The 23,867-nt window shown below is 43.6% G+C and overlaps 1 protein-coding gene across 4 annotated transcripts in view; it reads left to right on the top strand.

Moving 5' to 3' along the window:
• LOC147020412 (adhesion G protein-coupled receptor B3-like) overlaps positions 1-23,867 on the top strand; it is a 713,921-nt gene that overhangs the window by 474,742 nt on the left and 215,312 nt on the right. For all 4 annotated transcript variants that reach the window (XM_085895732.1, XM_085895730.1, XM_085895731.1 and 1 more), the window contains one exon: positions 3,614-3,760. In XM_085895732.1, the coding sequence (XP_085751858.1) occupies positions 3,614-3,760 (147 nt within the window). The remainder of the gene's footprint in view (positions 1-3,613; positions 3,761-23,867) is intronic.

Below are 23,867 nucleotides of genomic sequence, written 5' to 3'. Positions count from 1 at the left end.
CACATGAACTGTCTTACTCCTACTGACTAACATTCCCCTTCTCTCCAGTGCGTACCTCCACCTCTCAAGGCTCGCTTCAGCCTTCTCCCTCCTCTCCCTACAGATCATGATGTCATCCGCGAACATCATAGTCCATGGGGACTCCAGTCTGATCTCGTCCGTCAACCTGTCCATAACCATTGCAAACAGGAAAGGGCTCAGAGTCGATCCTTGGTGCAATCCCACTTTTACCTTAAACCGGTCCGTCATTCCTACCGCACACCTCACCACTGTCACACTGTCCTCATACATATCCTGCACGATCCTCACCTACTTCTCTACCACTCCCGACTTCCTCATACAATGCCACAACTCCTCTCTTGGCACCCTATCATAAGCTTTCTCTAAATCCACAAACACACAATGTAACTCTTTCTGGCCTTCCCAATACTTCTCAATCAACATTGTCAAAGCAAACATCGCATCAGTGGTGCTCTTTCCTGGCATAAACCCATATTGCTGCTCACAGATCATCACCTCTCCTCTCAACCAAGCTTCCACTACTCTTTCCTACACCTTCATGGTGTGGCTTAACAACTTTATCCCTCTGTAATTTCCACAGCTCTGCACATCACCCTTGTTCTTGAAGATCAGAACCAGTACACTTAATCTCCACTCCTCCAGCATCCTGTCACTTTCCAAGACTTTATTAAACAATCTGGTTAACAACCCCACTGCCATCTCTCCTAAGCACTTCCATGCCTCCACTGGTATACCATCTGGGCCAACTGCCTTTCCACTTTTCATCTTCTTCATAGCAGTCCTCACTTCATCCTTACTGATCCACCCCACTTCCAGATTCACTATCTCCACCTCTTCCAACCTTCTCTCTCTCTCATTTTCTTCATTCATCAGCTCCTCAAAGTACTCCATCCACCTTCTCAACACACTCTCCTCGCTCGTCAGCACATTCCCATTTACGTCCTTTATCACCCTAACCTGCAGCACATCCTTCCCAGCTCGGTCCCTCTGTCTTGCCAATCGGTATAAATTCTTTTCCCCTTCTTTTGTATCCAATTTCTCATACAGCTCGTCATACGCCTTTTCCTTGGCCTTTGCCACCTCTCTTTTTGCCTTTCGCCGCCACTCCTTGTACTCCTGCCTACTTTCTTCATCTCTCTGACTATCCCACTTCCTTTTTACCAACCCCTTCTTCCTTATACTTTCCTGTACTTCCTCGTTCCACCACCAAGTCTCCTTATCTTCCTTCCTCTGTCCAGATGTCACACCAAGTACCTTCCTAGCTATCTCCCTCACCACTTCTGCTGTAGTTGCCCAATCATCCCACCCATCTTTACCACCATCCAACGCCTGTCTCACCTCCTCCCTAAATTTCACGCAACAGTCTTCCTCCTTCAGCTTCCACCATCTGGTCCTTGGTTCAGCCCTCGCTCTCTTCCTCAACCTCACCTCGAAAGTCATCCTACAGACCACCAATCGATGCTGCCGAGCTACACTCTCCCCTGCCACCATCTTAGTCTCTAATCTCTTTCAGGTTGCATCTCCTGCTTAAGATGTAATCCACTTGTGTGCACTTTCCTCCACTCTTGTATGTCACCCTGTGTTCCTCCTTCTTCTTGAAATATGTATTTACCACTGCCATTTCCATTCTTTTTGCAAACTCTACCACCATTTGCCCTTCCACATTTCTCTTGTTGAGATCGTACTTACCCATCACCTCCTCATCCTCTTTATTCCCTTCCCCAACATGTCCATTGAAATCTGCTCCAATCACCACTCTTTCATCCTTGGAAACACTCTCCACCACTTCATCTAACTCACTCCAGAAATCTTCTTTATACTCCATCTCACACCCCATATGTGGGGCATATGCACTAATGACATTCATCATCACCCCTTCAATTTCCAACTTCACACTCATCACTCGGTCAGACACTCTCCATACCTCCAATACCCTCTTGACATAATCTTCCTTCAGGATTATCCCGACACCATTTCTCCTCCCATTCACACCATGGTAGAACAGTTTGAAACCACCTCCAATGCTCCGAGCCTTACTCCCCATCCACTTGGTCTCTTGTACACACAGTATGTCCACCTTTCTTCTCTCCATCATATCAGCCAACTCTCGCCCTTTGCCAATCATCGTCCCAACATTCAGAGTTCCAACTCTCACCTGCACACTTCTACCCTTCCCCCTCTCCCACTGCATCCGGACTCGCCTTCCCCGTCTCCTTCTCCTCCTTCGCCCAGCAGTAGCACAATTTCCACTGGTACCCTGCTGACCACTGGAACCGGTGGCGGTCGATGGTAACCCGGGCCTCGACCGATCCGGTATGGAAATTCGTTTTGTTGTCCGCATAATGATTTGGCATAGGTTTTTACGCCAGATGCCCTTCCTGACGCAACCCTGGTCGCCTCTTACGACACACAGGGATATGGTACACCTATTCGAACCCGGGCATACACCTGTAAAAGCCTGTATTCACATATATAACCATATTAACTCATACACATTCGTTACCCAGAATTTTGATTCATATTTACCTTTTGGTGTCCACGTTAAAATAATATATATTGATGAGGTGGTAGGTAGCAAACTCGTTGGCATCACAAGAAGGTGATGATCATGTGGCATGTCGGTTGCACCAAAGACTTAGCAAGTTACACTAGATTAAATGCTTATGCTGTTTTGATGCAGATTTAATCCAGACTACGAATTAATCGATGGTTCCAGACCGATTAACTAGTCTGTAGCTTCAATGCCCTGCCTCGGCATCAACCACCATACCTTCTAATGATGCCAACTCGGCAGGTAGCAGACAAGTTTGCATCACATAATGGTGTGGCAGTTGATCACCTAAAATGGTGGTTGAGCAGCACTCTTTGTTAAGACTGGACCAAATGCTTGCGCCATTTTGATGCACATTAAATACATACTACTAATCCATGGTCCAAGATGGATTTACTAGTCTGTATAGCTTTGAGGCTTCATGCAACAATAATAACTGTTTTTGTGTTTATTATTATCGTATGAGTGGGATGGATGCAAGATGAAGTAACATTACATATCATAAAAAAAACAAAACATCGACAAAGAAACTTCGAATTTCATCACATTAGTACCAAGACAGTGAGTAATCCTTTTTAATCAGTAAGAAATTGATATAATGACCAATAAGTGAAATTCCATCATATCAGATGAGAAATTCAATTTGACAACACAATGAATGAACGAACGATACTCTAGAATCTAGATGGTGTGACCACAAAGTATCTCAACAATTAATCCACCACCTTAGAGAAAGTGATTTCTTGAAGTTCAAAATATCAGACGATAAGCACGTGAACAATGCAAGTACCAGAGTACGGTAACAAAAAAAGACAATTTCTGAGAACCTCGCACCATCCTGAAAATTGGGTTCGGTCTCATCACATGTTGGAAAATACTGCAACATCAACACATGTTGTCAAAATTATATTTGTAATAATGAAGATAATTGCTGTAACATTAATCAGCCATGGTGGAAGAATCCTGCAAAGGTCCTCGCAGTCGTAAGTGACGGAGATGTCCACCATGAGCTGTCACCTAACAGTCTTCACTCTTTCACAGTTATCAGTATTCACAAGATGCTGGCTGCCAACCATACTGCCGACATTACGTTTCCCTTGCAAGGAAGACGAAGGATGGTGGATTGGGCACGAAACCTCGATGACCACATGATAATCCCCAAGAGTGTGATCAGCAATTTGCCAACAGGTAATCATATGATAGGACAGCTGCAAGAAACTTCTTGCATTTGTGTTGTGGTGTTAAAATGACAACAATCATGACTATGCTCTTTTTAGATTGAGAACTATATTCATTTTTCTGTATCTTGTGAAGAAGCAAAATGTTACTGGTACTTTGATCATATATGCTTGTTCATTATTTACAGCATGTGGAGAGCAGTTGCTCAATTGAGAACATTAAGTCATTGCTGGGTTAAGATTGACTGTCTTCGAAATTTATTTTGATAATACACAGGTAATCAATGATTTTTGTATGTCCCTATATATCAACGATTTTGAAGCTGTGTTGTAGAGCTTTTGGTTCAACGAAATATTACATAGACAACTTAATCATAGGTGGTGGTGTATGTATGACAAAAGGAAGTAAAGGGGGCGGAAGAAGAAAGATTGGGGTGTGTACGCAGAGGTTGGGGAGTACATTTTCGGCAATTTCAGACAGCTCCCCCACCCCCTCCCCAAAAAACAGAAAAAAACGTTATGCTCTGAAACACTGTGCCAAACACCTGCTCTCCCATCTCCACACACACACACACACACACACACACACACACACACACACACACACACACACACACACACACACACACACACACACACACACACACACACACACACACACACACACGCGCGCACACACACATGCACACGCACACGCACACGCACACACATGGACGAAGGTCATGATAAAATTAATGTTGACTAGTTCAGGCCCATAGGGGTGGGCCCATAGGTGAGTGCCAGTATGTGCAGTCCTCTCTCACCCCTTCTCTCTCGCTCCCTCTCTCTCGCCCCCCCTCTCTTGCCCCCTCTCTCGCCCCCTCTCTCGCCCCCTCTCTCTCTCTCGCCCCCTCTCTCTCTCGCCCCCTCTCTCTCTCGCCCCTCTCTTGCCCCCCTCTTTCACCCCCCACTCTCATCCCCCTCTCTCACCCCCTCTCTCTCGCCCCCTCTCTTGCCCCCTCCTCTTTCTTCCCCCTCTCTCCCCCTAGTCTCGCCCTTCCTCTCTCCCCCTTCCTCTCTTGCCCCCACTCTCATCCCCCCTCTCCCGTCCCCCTCTCTCGCAGATATTGGTCGACAGATAAATGGCGTAACTTGGGAACCGCTCGTCCGATTAATATCAAAACCTCAAAAGGCACATCCACGGGTCCCTAGCAATATTCCTGGCAAGTTTCAATCAGATCGGACCAACAATCGTGCAAAGAAAAATAAATAAATTAAAAAATAAATAAATAAACATTAATTGTGACGTCATTCGTGATGTCATAGCACCGTGTCTTGTCATTGTCCTTGAGCACCTTGAGGAAGTATGGGGGGGGGTGCAGATCACAGATAGAGCAGGGGGGAGGGGGGCAAGGCTGGAGAGGAGACAGTATAATATCGAAAGACCTCCGAGCTGCCTCCAGTGAGAGAGTGAGAGACCCAAAGACTTAGCTTCATTGCGGGAGATAACAATGATCATAAAAGCCTTCGTTTCCACACCATGAAGCTGAGCTTGGTATGTGGCAGTAGCACCACCCCAGAGGGGGGAGTAGTACTCTATGAGGCTGCAGATGAAAGCTTTGTAAGTGGTGAGAAGTTCAGGTGTGCCAAGGACTTTGCACGATGGAAGATGCCCAGTCGGAATCTGGCTTTGGAGGTCAGCTTGGAGATGTAGCTTTCCCAGGAAAGATCATGGCAGATATTGAGACTCAAAAGCTTGAATGAAAGGACTTCTTCAAGGGGATTGTTGAGAAAGTAAATGGGGAGAGTTTCCAGATGGTCCTTTCAGAGAGACATGGTGAGGGTGTGAGATTTGCCAGGATTGAAAGACATATTCCCCAAGTGTTGGACCAGCTTGTGATTTTATCTATATCTGCAGAGAGTGAAGAGGATGCTGCTTGTCGATCGGAGGGATGAGAGATGGTACGGCAGTGGGTGGAGTCATCAGCAAAGAGATAAATAGGATTTTCTAGGGAATTTGAGAGATCATTGATGAAAACCAGAAAAAAGCACAGGGCCAAGAACACCGCCTTGATGAACTCCAGCCTGGATGGGAAGAGGATATGCGAGAATTCTATTTCTAGCCATGCATTGACTGCGACAGGATTGGAAGTCTGCAAGGCATGAGTGGAGATTACCTTGGATAGCATAAGGAGAGAATTTTGTGAGCAGTGCAGGATGCCAGACCATATCGAATGCTTGCGATATATCTAGGAAGATGGCTCTGATCTCATGTTTGGCATTGAGGACCTCCATCAATTGTTGGGAAAGTTGAAGCAGCAGGTCAGCGTCAAGTGATCAGGTTTGAATCCAAAGTGATGATCGGAAATCATGCCATTGGAGAAGAGTAAGGATTTGATGTTGGAAGCGATGATGGATTCCATTACCTTGCTGATGATTGGGAGCAGGCTGATTGGTCTGAAGTTTCATGAATCAGTTTGTGCACCTTTTTATGCAGAGCAGTAATTTTTGTTGATTTCCAAGCAGATGGCAGATGACCGGAAGAAAATCAGAGGGTGAATAGAAAAGAGAGAGGGTGAGCAAGAGCAGCAGAACAGGTTTTAAGAACACGAGGGCTGATGCCATCAGGACCGATTGCGGAATCTGAGTCGAGGTTTGACAGCAAGCTTTCCACCTTGTCAGGAGAAAAGGACACGCAGTCCAGGAACAGCTGGGTGTGACTGGGTAAGGTTGGAGCAGACGGGAAAGGGATAGAGGGGGAACATACATCAGAAATGGACTTAACCAAGCACCACTAGTATTTTTAGGAGGGAGACAGGTTTGAGAGTTCAGACTTGAGATTGGAAAAATGTTTCCTTGCTCACCTGATGGGAGACACACACTTGTTCCAAGTTTCGTGGAAGGAAATGAAATTGCCTTTAGTAGGAGTTGCCTTCCATGAGGTGAAGGCAAGTTGTTTTTGGACAACTGCCTTGCCACATGCTTCAGTGTACCAGGGGTGGGTGGAAGAGGAGGACAACTGAAGATGAGATGGGATAAATCTGTGCATGAGATAGAGCAGATTTCTTTGAAAGAATTCCCAGGATGAGTTGATGTAACAGGAAGTAGAAATGGGAGACGAGTCGAGAAGTTTGTTGGCTGCTTGAAGTCCCTGCCAGTTGGCCTGAGTGAAATGCCAGACTCAACGGCGCTGATGTGGTTCTCTATTAACGGCCAGAGAGATGTCCACTTTAGCAAGCATATGGTTAGATGAACCGATTGGAGGAGAAGAAGAACAGCAGATATTTTCTGGGAAATTGGTCAAAATCAAATCCAGAAAATATGGAGTACCGTTGGCTGAGAACTGCATTGGGAACTTGACAGATTGAGTCAGTCCCAATGAGTCGCAGAAATCCTTTGCTGAAGTGCCATGGCAGGTGAGAGAGGTACCCACACCCAGCCAACTGGCATGATGGCAATTGAAGTAACCACATATGAGGAAGAGAGAGTTTGGATGAGTGGATAGAAGTTGGTCCATGTTTTTGGCAAACAAGATGTAAATTGAGTCATCACTGTTTGGTGGATGGTACAACACAAATATAAGCAAGTAGGTGGGAGTGGAGGGGAAGCCAGAACCAGTGGTATCCCTGGGGGTGTGGATGAGTGAGGGCAGTGCATGGAGAGTGAGGGATAGAGGTTTTTTTTTTATTAAAAAGAGCAACTCCTCCACGAGGATGAGGCTTCAGTCTATCATATTGGAGGAGGGAATAACTCAGGAAAGAACTTGAGGAGTCAGAAAAGTCTTGAAGGATGAAAGTTTCTGTTCAGCAGATTGTCTGGTTTGTCAGTGGCATCCTGTATGGAGAGATCAGTTAGGTTAGAGCAAAGGCCTCAGATGTTTGAGGTCCACACTGTAAAGTAAGAGGGAGGGGAGGAGGCTTTGGGTGCAGGGGATGGGAGGGGGGAGGAGGGTAGAATGAGGAAGGAGAGGTGGTGGGACGGGAGTTGTTGACGGTGTGTCTGAGATTGCAGAAGAGCTAGGGGAGAGGGTTAGATGGGGAGGACAAATGGCGAGGTGGTGAAGGGATGAGTCATATTGGGAAGTGATAAGAGAAGGGGCAAAGGAAAGTAGGGAATGAGTTGGAAGAGAGAGTGTGGTGGAAGGAGTAAGCGTTATGGATATGAGGGAGGACAGCTTTGAGAAGGGGGGGGTGAGAGCAGGGAGATTTGAAAGGAAGGGATGGGGGGAATTGAGGGAGAAGGATTGGGGGAGCTTTTGAGAAGGGTGAATGGGAAGCTTGGAGGGGAAGAGTGAGAGAGGTTTGCTTTTTTAGTTGGAGGTGGCTGGTTTGAGAGGGAGGGGTAAAGTGAAGCTTTGAAGGAGAGCGGAAATGATGAGAGCAGGCACAGCCATGGGGGAGGATGAAGAAGGGAGAGGGAGGGCAATGGGAAGGATGAGACTGAGCAGTGGTATTGTGGAGATGGAAGCGGGTGGGGGGGGGTCAAAAATTGAGGGTGTGGGCAGAGGGGGAGCTGTGATGAGATTTGAGGATGTGGGTAGAGGGGGAGGCAGCTTTGAAAAGGGGAGTGATGGGGGAGATTAGAAAGGGAGTGGTGAGGGGGGACCATTGAGGGGAGAATAGTGAGGAGGAGAATTAAGGGAAAAAGGTGAGGGGAAGCTTTTGGAGGAAAGAGAGTGATATTTATGTTGAAGAGTGAGGTGGTGGCTGAATTGAGATGTAAGGATGAGAGGGAAGCTTTGAGAGGGAGCAGAGATAATGGGAGCAGGCACGGTCATGGGGGAGGAGGGAGAAGGGAGGGTGGGGAGATGGGAAGGATGAGACTGGGTCTCGGTAAGGTAAAGCTGGGAGCAGAAGGGGAGGAGGAATAAGATTGCGGGGGGGAGGGGGGTTCGGGGTGGAGAGGGGAACGTGTGATGAGAGGAAAGAGTTGAAATATTGAGGAGTGCACTGAATGGGAGAGTGAGATACTTGTTCGGTTGGGGAATGGAGCCCATGGATGTGTGAAAACCATACAGTTTGGGATACTTGATTAGGAGCTGTTATTAAAGCAGGGGGTAGTGGAGAGGAGCGAAGAGAGGAGGTAGGATGGGGTGCAAGATGGGAGGAGTAAGGAGATGGTATAACAATGGAGGAGAGAGGAGGAGGTATATTTAAGGATGTGGGATGAATTTGCACTGAAGTTGGGGGAAAAAAATAACGAATTGAAGACGAACATGCATTTCAAAATGGGATTTTAAATTTGTGGGTCAGAGATTTGTTTAAATCCATTGGAGGATGGATGAAGTTCAGAAAAATTGAGAGAATGAAGGAAGCGTTGTAACAGATGGAATTTTTCGACACAGGATGAAAGAAAGGTCGAAAAGAACTCGTGTCTGAAGAAGGAGAAGAGCACGGCGGAGAGATGAAGTCAAAAAAATTTGAGAAACTGTTTTTGTTTTTTTTTTAAGGTGAGGGAAGAGGGAGCAGAGTAAAGGAAGATTTTTGAAGAAAAAAATTGTGAAGGTGAGTGGTGAGTACCTACACGATCAAAGTGGGATTTGAAATGTGGAAGGGAAGGAAAATGGAAGAGGAAAAGTCTGTCGAGAAGTCACGTGGATACGGGAGGGAAAGTTGAGAAGGAAAATGATTCTTATTTTATTGTGTTTTAATCTTTTTTTAATATATATTTAGACATAAACAGAGGGAATAGTTGGGAGGAATTGAGGAAGTGATGGAGGGATTGTGGGGAAGAAAAACTGAAGGTGATAAGGAGAAAATACAACCAACAGATCGTGCACACAGACTGGAAGAAGGGTAGGCCTCATTGAAACCCGATATGAAAAGACAATGAAAATTCAACAAATAGCACAAGTTTTACGACAAGACCGAAATAGAAACACAGACGAAACAGAGATAACAAAAAGCAGTAAAAATCTGACAAAAAACAACCGGAAAACTTATCTTTGAGAAAGTCGGCAGAGACTCCGAAGAGGAACCGCCACCGTTGCTACTTAAGTACAAAAAGAAAAGACGGCATTGCTCATTGAGGTTTCAGTACCCAGCACCCTTGGCCGAAACAACACAGATATCAAGGAAATGACCAAATATCAGGATTTCAAAAATGAAGTCAAATAATCCTAGAGGTTGAAGAGTACCGAAATTTTAACAGTGATAATTGGAGCCATGAGATTGACAAAGAAGTACCATATAAAGATCCTAAAAATTGTTCCTGTGACTATTACTACAAACAAACTACAGTTGGAAACTGTTCGGGGGATCAGTGACGATCCTGGAAAGAGTCCTCACGACAAAACTTTGAGAAAAACAAAACTTCATAGCTTGATCCATGAATCGTGATCCCTTGCCAAAATGGAAATGGATATTTCGAGCCTTCAGAGAACTCAGTTTCACCTTCTGAAACTCACCTGTGGAGATAACAACCAACAACACATGCACACACACACACACACACACACACACACACACACACACACACACACACATAGTTACATTTGTGAATGGGTAGATATTACCACAGAGCATATAGGAATGTATTGAGTAGCATGGTCCTTGTATGGGTAGTTAGTCAATGTTGATGAAATAAGTTGGGAAACGTTAGTTTAAGAATTGTCTTGTTTGAATGTGCACCATACAGGGGTAGTGCGTGGTAATAATTAGTTAGGGATTATGGAAAGGAAATTGTGTGTGAAATGAGAAAAAGAGGGTGGAGCTAATCGGGCAATTGGTCTGAGGATAACGGAGAACACGGCTGGGAGTTTTTAACGTATGCGAGCCTGAGGAGAGAACCATCAACGTGTGAGGAGTTCTGAGGACAAAAAAAGAGCGCTTTCTCCATGGAGGTCATCCTGCCTGCCTGTTTTCGTCCTGTTCCTGTTCATCCTGCCTACTTGCCTCTGTCCATTTTGTCTTTCCTGCCCTACCCTGTTCTGTCGACCTGCCCATGTGTCTTCATCTTCTCATTATCCTGCTCATTGCCTCCTCATCGCCTGTTCATCCCCACTACCACCAGACCTGTCTCCAGTTTTTGTCCCTTTTCCCCATCAGTGAGTCTGGTGTGTAGCACCATAGTTTTTAGATCCTCGTGGACGATCTCGAAGTCTTACTCACGTTGTTGTTCTTGTGGACTTTTTTGTTTCACAGCCTACAGTTTTCATCGAAACTTCCTGAAACTTGGCGTATATATGTATAAATACCCTGCGCAGACAGTAACCATCTCCGATTTTGGAAATTCTTCTTAGAAAAAAGTTGACATATCGCCGCTAATGGAAATCGCCTATACCATTATCTCCGAACTCGGCAAGCTGTTTGAATTTTGTTTGCGGGAATCAAGCTGGGCATTAGCACAGGTAATTTATCGCAAACCTGCTACATCACAATGACGTCATATTCGTTTTATGACGTCATCATAAAGAGGATGAGGATTTTAGCTCATTCGAACTTGTTTTTCTCATCGTACATAATTATTTATTGTCGATTTTGTGTTCCCCTTTCTTCCCCACCACAACTCGCCATCGTATCCCTCGGCCAGTCAATCATCCCTGTTTCTTTTTATTGTGTTTACGGGAAATAAACCTGTTAGTTTTACAAGAGCTAAGGTTTTTGTGTGTCTCCTCACGACCAGTAGATGCATTGTCCACCGTTAATTTGGAACGTCTCCACAGGAGTTAAGCCGCTCGGAATATCGTGGGATTTTACCCTCCCGCCATGACGAGCTCGAAGTTAGTTGAACCGTGGACGATATATATATATATATATATATATATATATATATATATATATATATATATATATATATATATATATATATATATATATATATATATATATATATATATAATATAACACGTTTTTGCAGGTGGGATGATCCATTGTGATTATTAAAAATGCACAGCCAACCAAAATGACCCAAACTAGACCAAACTTGTGCCTATTTTAATACAAGCTGGCATGAGCCGATGAAATCTCAGGCGACGTTTCTTTCATGACACGCAAACTTTTTCAAAGCCCAGTGAACAATCGAGTCTGTGGACCTGCTTTATTCTGCCTTGTGTTTATCCTCTTCTGGTCCAACACACTGACTCTTAGAGTGGAAAAACAAAATTATTACTTTTCTCCCTGTTGTTCATGCTAATCCTCCTGGATTCATTGTCTGCTCTTTCTGCATCTGTTTCCTGCATGACCTGGTAAAATATGTGTGCATTCAAACTTGTCAAGTTATGGGGCATGTATTGTTCATCCAGGTTAGTCCTCCTTGGTGATGCTATCTGGTCACTAGGTCCTGTTGTCGATGGGGTTGGAATGTGGGTGGAGCGAGTCGGTAAAGTTGGAATGTAACCTCGGTGAAGGTTGTGTCATGGGGCGTCACCGTCATCTGTTGTGGAGTGATTGGTGTGTCCTCTGGGCTCAATGTTCTCGGCTTGTTGTCGGTCATTTTGTGGTCCACACTGTTCCCGTTTTTGGAGTTTGCATAAACCACTTTCTGCTTTTTGGATCAAGGGATAGTACTGAGCAGGAAGTTTTAATGTTTCTTCTGTTAATCTGTCATTCTGTGCTTCAGCATGTCAATATTCCAAAATTAGTTGGCGGTGTTTGTTTGACATAAAGTCCAGGATCTGTGTGTTGCTTCCATCATAAGTGTAACCAGAACATATGCAATGCCTTGCGATGGCTGATTGTGAAGGCTTTCTTAGCCGTGTATCTCTGGTATTCTGATTTATCCTTAGTTTTAAATTTCTTCCCGTTTCCCCTGCATAAGCAGTGCCACATGCACATTTTGTACGATATACTGTACCACATCTGATCTGTCCCCAAATGGTACTTTATCTTTCATTTTAGTAATGGCTTGACAAATGGTGGAGGGATTTGTATGCTACCCGGATTTGTGCACTGTGTATGATTTTGCCTATCTTCTCTGATAACACCGGGTAATATGGTAAGGCGCAGAAACCAGACTTGTCTTCTTCTTCTTCTTCCTCCTCTTCTCTTTGTTATATCCTCTTGAGTTTATTTTGTCATATCCATTTAGTCACCGGATAACAAGACAGGGTACCCATCAGACCACACACACACACACATACACAGGGAGACAATTTGGAGGGGCAGGGTGGCATCAGCCGACCGGTATGTACATCACCGTCACCCTCCCCATCTTGGTACCGCTCTACGGAATGGGCCCCACACTGCTCTCCACAACCAAGGGTCCATGAGCTCCATCGGGAGAACAAACCACAGCATCCAGGACCAGGGAAGAAGTGAGGGCAATGCAGAGCGTCCAGGACCAGGGCAGAAACGAGTGTGATGACCAGGGCAGAGAGAGAGAGAGAGAGTGAGTGAGGTGATGAGCACAGCTTTATTGCCCCTGGAAGAAGCGGGGCCAATGAGCTACACGTCAGATCTTCCGAGGCAGCCTGGGAAAAGCTATTGGGCCACGTCAGATCCTATGAGCCGGCCCCATGCCAGCCATTAGAGGGTTCCCTTGCAACCCTGCCAATTCTGCTGCCCGGCTGGATAACCACCCATTTGGTCTTTCCGGCTGTAATCAGGAACAGAACTCCGCATTTACAGTAGCATTGGGAAGCCTGGTCTTGGCTTAGTGGTTATGGTGGTGGCTTGGAATCTTTGGGACCTGAGTTCAAGCCCTGTTGGCCGCTGAATTAAATGCACCAGGAAGTTGACTCAGCCTGTCATCCTTCTGAGGTCGGCAAAATGAGTACCAGTGTACTTGCAAGGGGGCAATGCATCAGTGGCATAGCCGTGTCCCAACCAATGATGCAACCAGCAACCATAGGCTGCACTCGGTAGAGAGGGAGAGAGAGAGAGAGTGAGAGAGAGAGAGTGAGAGAGTGAGTGAGAGAGTGAGAGAGTGAGTGAGAGAGTGAGAGAGTGAGTGAGAGAGTGAGAGAGAGAGAGAGTGAGTGAGTGAGTGAGAGAGAGTGAGAGAGTGAGAGAGAGAGAGAGAGAGTGAGAGTGAGTGAGTGAGTGAGAGAGAGAGAGAGAGAGAGAGAGAGAGAGAGAGAGAGAGAGAGAGAGTGTGAGAGAGAGAGAGTGTGAGAGAGAGAGAGAGTGAGAGAGTGAGAGAGAGTGTGTGAGAGAGAGAGTGAGAGAGTGAGAGAGTGAGAGAGTGAGAGAGTGAGAGAGTGAGAGTGAGAGAGAGAGAGAGAGAGAGAGAGAGAGAGAGAGAGAGAGAGAGAGAGAGAGAGAGAGAGAGAGTGAGAGAGGGAGAGAGTGGGAGAGTGAGAGAGTGAGAGAGTGAGAGAGTGAGAGAGTGAGAGAGTGAGAGAGTGAGAGAGTGAGAGAGTGAGAGAGTGAGAGAGTGAGAGAGACAGAGACACATTTGCAAAATCCCTTTTTACCCCCATGCATGCGGGACGAACCCCACATGTCTAAAGATGTCCACAGCACCAATCTCGGGAATGGGGAAATAATTTCAGGAACGCTGGGTCGTGTCCTGCTCTATTTGCTGGTTGTGTTCAGGAGGAGGAGAATAAACAGGAATTAGAGGAATAAAATACAATACAGGGGTAGACTGCAATAAACTGTATTACAAGGTAGACGTCCATACAGACAAACAGACACACAAGGACTTTGTAGGGCTTTAAACAATAAATGGGAAATTGAGAATTTGGTGCACTTTCCAGAATGCTGGTGTTATTTGAACACGTTGAATGCCATGGCAGTAAAAATGCACACCCTCCACAATGACGGCAATCACGGTACACGTTATCACGCACTGATTGTTCTATTTTATCCCAGCGTGTTGCGAGGGTGCGCTAACTACCCAACCCACCCCATTTAATTCCATAATAACCCCCAAAGGGAAGGCACTATTCTTAACATTCATTACGGAAATAACTATTCTAAGAGGCTACTTGCTGTGTGCATTTCAATCTCGGCATGCGTTTTACAAAACTGCAACAATATATATATATATATATATATATATATATATATATATATATATATATATATATATATATATATATATATATATATATATATATATATATATATATACATATATATATATAGCAGTACTCCATCAATCTGTGGATGGCAGCCTTGTCGGTAGACAGGAATTCAGGAGGGCCAAGGAAGGACTTTGTATGACAGAGGATGCCCGTCGGCTGCTGTCATTGAAGGCCAGGTTGGAAATGTGGCTTTCCCAGGAAAGATCATCACAGATAGTGAGACCAAGAAGCTTGAAAGAAAGGACTTCTTCCAGAAGATTGTTGAGAAAATAGATGGGGGGGGGGGAGGGGTTCCAAATGTTTCTTTCGGAGAGACATAGTGAGAGTGTGAGATTTGTCCGGATTGAAAGACATGTTCCACATGTTGGATCTTCCCAGATTTTACCCAGATCTGCAGAGAGGGAAGAAGCTGCTGCTTGCCGGTCTGAGGGATAACAGATGGTACGGCAGAGGGTGGAGTCATCAGCAAAGAGATAAAGACGATTTTCCAGTGAGTCGGAAAGATCATTGATGAAAAACATAAAAAGAAAAGGGCCCAGAACACTGCCTTGAGGAAGTTCAGCATGGACAGAAAGAGGGGATGAAAGAACTCCAATTACAGCCACACATTGGCTGCGACAGGAGAGGAAGTTTGCGAGCCAGGAGTGGAGATGGCCTTGGATACCATAGGAAGAGAGTTTGGTGAGCAGGGCAGGATGCCAGCCTATGTCAAAAGCACGTGATATGTCTAGGGATATGGCTACGATTTCACGTCCAGCATTGAGGACCTCCATCCATTGTTGGTAGAGCAGAAGCAGGATATCCAGGGTAGAGTGACCAGGTCTGAAACCAAATTGATGATGAGAAATCAAGCCATTGGAGAAGAGGAAGGATTTAATGTCTGAAGCGATGATGGATTCCATAACCTGATGATTCGGAGAAGGCTGATGGGTCTGCAGTTGCAGGGATCTGTTTTTGCCCCTTATTTATGCAGGAGAGTAATGTTTGCTGATGTCTAAGCAGATAGCAGATACCCTAGGGCAAATGAGAGGGTGAATAGAACACAGAAAGGGTGAGCAAGAGCAGAGGAGCAGGTTTTTAGGACACTTTAGCTGATGCCATCTGGACCGGTTGCAGAATCTGAGTCGAGGTTTGACAGCAAGCTCTCCACTTTGTCAGAAGTATCGGACACAGAGTCCAGGGACAGTTGTGTGCATCTGGGTAAGGAGGGTGCAGAAAGTGATGGGTTTCAGATGCAAGATTTAGATGCAAACAGCGAGTTTAAGCATTCAGCCTTTTCACATGCGGTATCAGCAGTGTGGCCATTTGAGGTAAGGGAGGGGATGGAGCGGGAACATACGCCAGAAGCAGATTTGATTAGATGCCACCAGGATTTGGAGGAGGGAGAAAGTGTTCAGACTTGAGCTGAGAAAGATGTTGTTGTCTGGCTCTCCTGAGGGAAGATACACACTTGTTCCAAGCTTTATGAAAGGAACTGAGATTACCCTCAGTTGGGTTTTCTTTCGATGAGGCAAAGGCAAGTTGTTTCAGGACAACTGCCTCGCCACAAGCTTCAGTGAACTATGGGCGGTAGGACAACTAAAGACGAGAGGGGATATATCTATGCATGAGGTCGAGCAAGTTCCTTTGAAAGAATTTCCAGTATGAGTTGATGTTGGAGTAAGTAGCAATGGGAGACCAGTCTAGAAGTTTGATGGCTAATTGGAGACCCTGCCAGTTGGCCTGCATGAAATTCCAGACTCGACGTTGCTTAGGTGGATCTCTGATTAGAGCGAGAGATGTTCACTTTGACAATGACGTGGTCAGAAGATCCGATTGGAGCGAAGGAAGAACAGCAGACATTTTCAGGGAAATTTGTCAAAATCAGATCCAGAATTGATGGAGTAACAATGATTGAGATCCGGGTCGGGAAGTTGACCAATTGAGTCAATCCCAATGAGTCGCAGAACTCTTTTGCTGAAGTTCCATGACAGGTGAGAGAAGTAGACACACCTCGCCAATTGGCATGATGACAATTGAAGTCTCCACATATGAGGAAGAGAGAGTTTGAATGAGAAGATAGAAGTTGGTCCATGTTTTCGGACAGTGAGGTGTAAATGGAGTCATCACTGTTTGGAGGAACTTACAGTACACATATAAACATGAGGTGGGAGTGGAGGGAAGCCGTACCAGAGATATTCCTGGGGGTGTGGGGGAGTGATGGCAGTGCATGGAGTGTGAGCAATAGAGTCTCTGATGAAGAGAGTAACTCTGCCGCCAGGACGAGGCTCAGGTCTGTCATACCAGAGGAGGGAATAACCTGGGAGAGAGACTTGGGAGTCAGAGACATCTTGAGGGAGGAAAGTTTCTGTTTGGCAGATTATGTCTGGTTTGTCAGTGGCAACCTGTATGGAAAGACCTGTAAGGTTTGAGTGAAGGCCCCGGAAATTTGAGGTCCACACTGTTCATGAAGAGGGAGTGGAGGAGGCTTTGGGTGCAGGGGATGGGAGGGGAGGGGGAGGGTAGGACAAGGGTGGGGGTGAGGAGGTAACGAGAGTTCTTGAAAGAGTGTGGGGGATTGCAGCATAACTAGGGTAGGAGGCCGGATGAGGAGGAGAAAAGCCTCTGTGGTGCTCGGGAGAGGCGGGAAGGGCAAAAGAGGGGACAGAAGGAAGGTGAGGATTTGAGGAGGTGGAGTGATGAGATGGAGGTGTGAGGGCAGGGGAAGGAGGCAGCTTTGTGGATGTGAGGGGGGGGAAACTTTGAGAAGGGTGAGTGAGGGGATGAATGGTGGTAGAAGGGTGAGTGGGGAGAGTTGAAGGAGAAAGGTGAGGGGGGAGTTTTTCAGAAAAGTGAGAGGGAAACTTGGAGGGAGAAGTGTGATGGTTGCTTTGAGAGGGAGGGGTGAGAGGGGTGAGTTGGCACTGAAGATTGAAAAAAAGAATGGTTGATGGAAAGAGAACATTCATAGCAAACTGGGTGTTTTTAAAAATATTTTTAGGTTAGAGATGCAATTAAAGACATTTCTTGAGGGATGCAATGAAGGCGAATGAAGAGAATGGAGAGAAGAAATGCAGTAACAGTTGGATTTTTTTTGGCAAGGTATTAATGAAAGGTCGAATTGAGAGAAGTCTGTTAAAATAGTGGAAGAGTAGTGCATTATGATACAATAATGAGTATCACACGTGTGAAAGAGGAGGATGAAGCATTATAAGACATTATGATTTTTATTATTATTTTTTTATTATTATTATTTTTTTTGAGAGAGAGAGATTGTTTTCATCAGATTTGGTCATGGAAAGGTTGTCGAAAAAATTGAGGTGAATGGTGAATTTGGATCAGTAAACGCAGAGGGTAGAAACAATTGGTGTGGTTACGGGAGAAGCACGTGGCTATGGGAGGTGTATAGTCAAAAGTGGATTTATTTCTTTATTTTAAATAAGGATTGCGTAACATTTGGAAAAGGGAAGGGTGAAGTAAAATCGTGGAGGTGTATGGTGAATTTGGAACTGCAAACGCAGAGTGAAGCTGCTGGGTCGATGAAAAGTATCAGGAAGAGGGTATGGAGAGACATGTGGTTACAGAAGGTGTATATATCGAAAGTATACAAGGAAAATTATTAATTTTTGATGGATTATTGAAGATTAGGTAAGTTTTGGGAATGGTAGGTTGTAGGAAGAAATTGCAAAGGCAATGGAGAGAGTGGGTCAGCTTCGGTCAGAATGATTCGGTCAGAATGACGGACGTGAATGGCTCGCTTAGAATGACAGAGCATGAACGGCTCACTCGGAATGACGGAGCGTGAACGGCTTGCTCAGAATGACGGAGCGTGAACGGCTCGCTCGGAATGACGGAGCGTGAACGGCTCGCTCGGAATGACGGAGCGTGAACGGCTCGCTCGAAATGACGGAGCGTGAACGGCTTGCTCAGAATGACGGAGCGTGAATGGCTCGCTCGGAATGACGGAGCGTGAACGGCTCGCTCGGAATGACGGAGCGTGAACGGCTCGCTCGGAATGACGGAGTGTGAACAGCTCGCTCGGAATGACGGAGCGTGAACGGCTCGCTCGGAATTATGGAGCATGAACGGCTCGCTCAGAATGACGGAGCGTGAACGACTCGCTCAGAATGACGGAGCGTGAACGACTCGCTCGGAATGACGGAGCGTGAACGACTCGCTCGGAATGACGGAGCGTGAACGGCTCGCTCAGAATGACGGAGCGTGAACGGCTCGCTCGGAATGACGGAGCGTGAACGGCTCGCTCAGAATTATGGAGCGTGAACGGCTCTCTCAGAATGACGGAGCGTGAACGACTCGCTCAGAATGACGGAGCGTGAACGACTCGCTCAGAATGACGGAGCGTGAACGGCTCGCTCGGAATGACGGAGCGTGAACGACTCGCTCAGAATGACGGAGCGTGAACGACTCGCTCAGAATGACGGAGCGTGAACGACTCGCTCAGAATGACGGAGCGTGAACGACTCGCTCAGAATGACGGAGCGTGAATGGCTCACTCAGAATTATGGAGCGTGAACAACTCACTCAGAATGACACAGCAGGTCAAAAGCTTCTGCTGTGAGTGAATGATTTGGTCAGAATAACATAACACAGTTGTTGTTGGTGTTGTTGACTTTAATCCGCACTGTAGCAAAAAAGCATTATCAGATCAAGTGGGACATGTATATTATATTGTAATGTATATATATATATATATATATATATATATATATATATATATATATATATATATATATATATATATATATATATATATATCTTCTTCTATATATATATATATATATATATATATATATATATATATATCTCTTCTTCTTCTTTCGGCTGCTCCCGTTAGGGGTCGCCACAGCGGATCATCTGTATGATCTGCATAGTGATTTGGCACATGTTTTACGCCGGATGCCCTTCCTGACGCAACCCTGGTCGCCTCTTACGACACAGGGATATGGTACACCTATTTTAACCGTGGTATACACCAGTCCAGTAGACTGGTACTCATTTCGCCGACCTCGGAAGGATGACAGGCTGAGTCAACCCCTTGGTGTATTAATTCAGTGGCCCAACGGGGCTTGAACTCAGGACCTCTTGGATCCCAAGCAGCTGCCCTAACCACTGCGCTCAACACCAGGCACCAACACCATATATATATACATATACATACATATATATACATACATATATATACATATATATATACATATATACATATATATATATATATATACATATATATGTATGTATGTATATGTATATGTATATATATATATATATATATATATGTATATGTATATATATATGTATATGTATATGTATATGTATATATATATATATATATATATATATATATATATATATATATATATATGTATGTATATATATATATATATATATATATATATATATATATATATATATATATATATATATATATATATATATATATATATATATATATATATATATATATATATATATATATATATATATATATATATATATATATATATATATATATATATATATATATATATATATATATATATATATATATATATATATATATATATATATATATATATATATATATATATATATATATATATATATATGTATATATATATGCTTGCACAAGCTTGCACACTAAAAACTCGGCTCGCCGTCACACGAGCCCTATGAAATTGCTGTGGCACTTAGCGGACATTCCGACAATGTTTGGGAAGTCTTGGCGTTCCATATAATAGTACCACTTCATTTTGCACAATGCGTATTTTTGTCATTCCCCGTGTACGGTCTGTCGTCTGCTACCAGCTATATTGTACTGTTATCCCGTGCATGTGCACAGGTATCGCTAGTATATGTATATATATATATATATATATATATATATATATATATATATATATATATATATATATATATATATATATATATATATATATATATATATATATATATATATATATATATATATATATATATATATATATATATATATATGTTGTACATGAAAATAAGACCTAATCGTGTTTCTCAGCCATAATTGGAGGAAATAACAAAATAACAAATCAGCATCAGCTCTCACCTTACAAGTTACCCAAGGTGGTGACGATTATATATATTGACCCCTCCCATGCTCTTCTTGCTGAAGAAAGCTGCATGAAACAACCATGAAAAGTTATGCAAATTATGCCCTTTACTGTTTCAAACTCAACCCGGGTTCCTCTACCGCTGCAAAATATTCACATGTAGTACATTTGGGAGAATCCCAATGCTACACACACCTCTCAGCCGCTTCTCACATCCAAATGCTACTCACCCCTCGACCAGTTTCTTCACTTATTGCCGATTCTTCTATGACAGCACAGACAGAAACATGCACCACCGAGGCTCCCAAGCATGTCCCACGTACAATATCATTAGCATTCAACAAATACATCTTAACAATTAAGTAGCTAATACTCTGGGTTCCCTGCATTTTGGGGTGATATGAGGAATAGATCTCTGAAATATGAAGCAAAATCTTGAACGTTTTTTGAAATATCACATGCACAAGCCAAGTTACCTATTACACAATTTCGGTGTACCGATTACACAATCCGTGTAATTTCAGACAACACAGATGTATTCATATTGCTGTTGCATTTTTACCAACTGAAGGAACTGGCATGCAACCTTGTGATGGCTGGTACAAGTCATGACAGATCGTCTGTGGACATCAAGGCGACAGTGCAGACACATGCACATATTGTCACCCAAGTTCTGGCAGCACATGTGGTGTCTGGATGTGACACAGTTGCCTACCTGTGGGGTATCGGAAAAGGCACAATTGTGACATACCTCAAAGATGGTCGTCAATTACATTATCTTGGTGATCTTGATGCAGAATTACCAGATGTCATATCTGAAGCAACTGCCTTCATTGCTGCTTGCTATGGATCCCAAGAAACAGAAGACATGTCAGCTATTCCATTTGATGTCTGGTCTTCAAAGACGGCTAACAAGAAGCTGACATCAGCACCAGAGTTTAAAACTCTACCACCAACCACTGTGGCTTTCATCCAACACGTTCTCAGGGTGCATTTGCAGGCAGCAATATGGCAGGTTGCATTGGATCCAGACCCACCATTGATCGATCCAACGAGTCATGGATGGTCACATGAAGAAGTGTCAAGCATGTTGCTCCCTGTGTCTCTGCCTCCGGATGTCATCAGAGCTCCTGATAATGTTCTCAAGATGATCAGGTGTGAGTGCAGCTCAGTGCGACCCTGTGCAACGAATAGATGTAGTTGCTCTGCCGCCAGGCTCTCCTGTTCATTGTTCTGTGGCTGCCATGGTATGGAGGAATGGCAGAACGACCAAACAAAGTCTGTATCAGCAAGCGAAGCTGTGGAACTTGAGTGAACACTAGTTATTTGATTTATTCAACTGTCTTGTATGTGAGATTGAGTAAAAGAAAGATTGAGTGAAAGCAGAATGAAAGAAGTTCATCAGCAACCAATCAGTGTATTCATAGTTGATAACATGTACAGACCCCTTTTTGGATTTGAATTTGTGTAAAATTTGTGTAAACCTTGCTTATTACATTTATTTGGTTATGTGTTAATCTAATTAATTATAGTTTGTAGTTACCTAATCATTGTATTACTCAACTGTACTGTTGGAAATAAAGATATACAATACAATACAGTATACTGTTTACCACTTAAATTAGGTTCATATAGATTTTGGGCATAGTTACGGCTGAAAATAGTTCGGTCGATATTTTTTGTCAAAATATTATATCTAAAGAGAAAAATTGCAATATAGACTATTATTATGAGTTGTATGGTTTATTTAAACATATCAGTGTATTCCTTGACCCCCAAAACATAGGGTTTGCCACTGAAATCGGGTTCATATCTCGATTTTTGTCCGAGTTCCGGCCAAAAAACGGTTTTGATGGCGGCCATTTTGAATTTTGCTCCTAAAAAAAATTGCTCAAGCGTGACAAAGTGGAATCACTCGGATTTGAGTTTAGTATAGTCTATGTTACCAGAATCTGCAATAAAATTGTGTATGTACTCCAAAACACGGTTTAGCCAATAGCTGTCAGACCATTATATTTATGATCCGTCTCGACTTCCGGTTCTGGGTTTGGAGCATTGGCAAGTCTCCTTCGGGGCTCCCTGCTGACGATCTCAAAGTTAAGTGTCCGGTCGTTATCTATCCCGTTTTAACTGTTTATTTTCTCACCTACATGTTACTGTGTGTTCCTAGTTCGGTTTTGTTTCAAAAATCATGCTATTTTGTGAGATTTCGTTGAACTTGTCTTAGTGGGTGCTTGAGGCCTATCCTTGAGGCCTGAGGCCTACCATTTGTTCCCCTCAGTGTACGATCATGTTTATTTGTTTTTTCTCCCCATTATTTAAATTTCAATCTTTCCCACTTTCATATATATATATATATATATATATATATATATATATATATATATATATATATATATATATATATATATATATATATATATATATATATATATATCGTCCCCCATCCCAACTAATCACTCTATTTCTTATCTTTAAAAAAAAAAAAAAAAAAAAAAATGCAACCTTTCTCTGATTCTTCTTCTTCTTCTTCTTCATCTTCTTCATCTTCTTCTTCTTCATCTTCTTCATCTTCATCTTCATCTTCATCTTCATCTTCCTCGATTTTTTTTCTACAACACTTCCATCACCTAATCTGTTGAAAACTCTCTCTCAAACATTAATAATAATAACAAAAACGATCTCTTATGATGCTTCATCTTCCTCTTTCACACGTGTGGTACTCTTTACTATATGAGAATGCACGACTCTTCTGCTATTAAAACAGACTGCTCTCAATTCGACCTTTCCTTCATACCTTGCCTAAAAAAATCCAACTGTTACAGCGTTTCTTCTCTCCATTCTCTGAATTCGCCTTTATTGCATCCCTCAAGAAATGTGTTCAATCGCATAACTAACCTAAAACTTTAAAAAAAACCCAGTTTGCTATGAATGCTCGCTTTCCATCAACCATTCTTTTTATCCAACTTCAGTGCCAACTCACTCCTCTCAACCCTCACTCTCAAAACAACAATCCCACTCTTCTCCCTCCAAGCCTCCCTCTCACCTCTCTCAAAAACTCCCTCCTCACCTTTCTCCCACCATTC

This window comes from Eptatretus burgeri, chromosome 9 (assembly GCF_056783735.1).
Source record: "Eptatretus burgeri isolate ZD-2024b chromosome 9, Ebu_testis_v1, whole genome shotgun sequence".
Lineage (NCBI taxonomy): Eukaryota > Metazoa > Chordata > Myxini > Myxiniformes > Myxinidae > Eptatretus > Eptatretus burgeri.
This window is presented reverse-complemented; position numbering and strand designations above follow the sequence as displayed.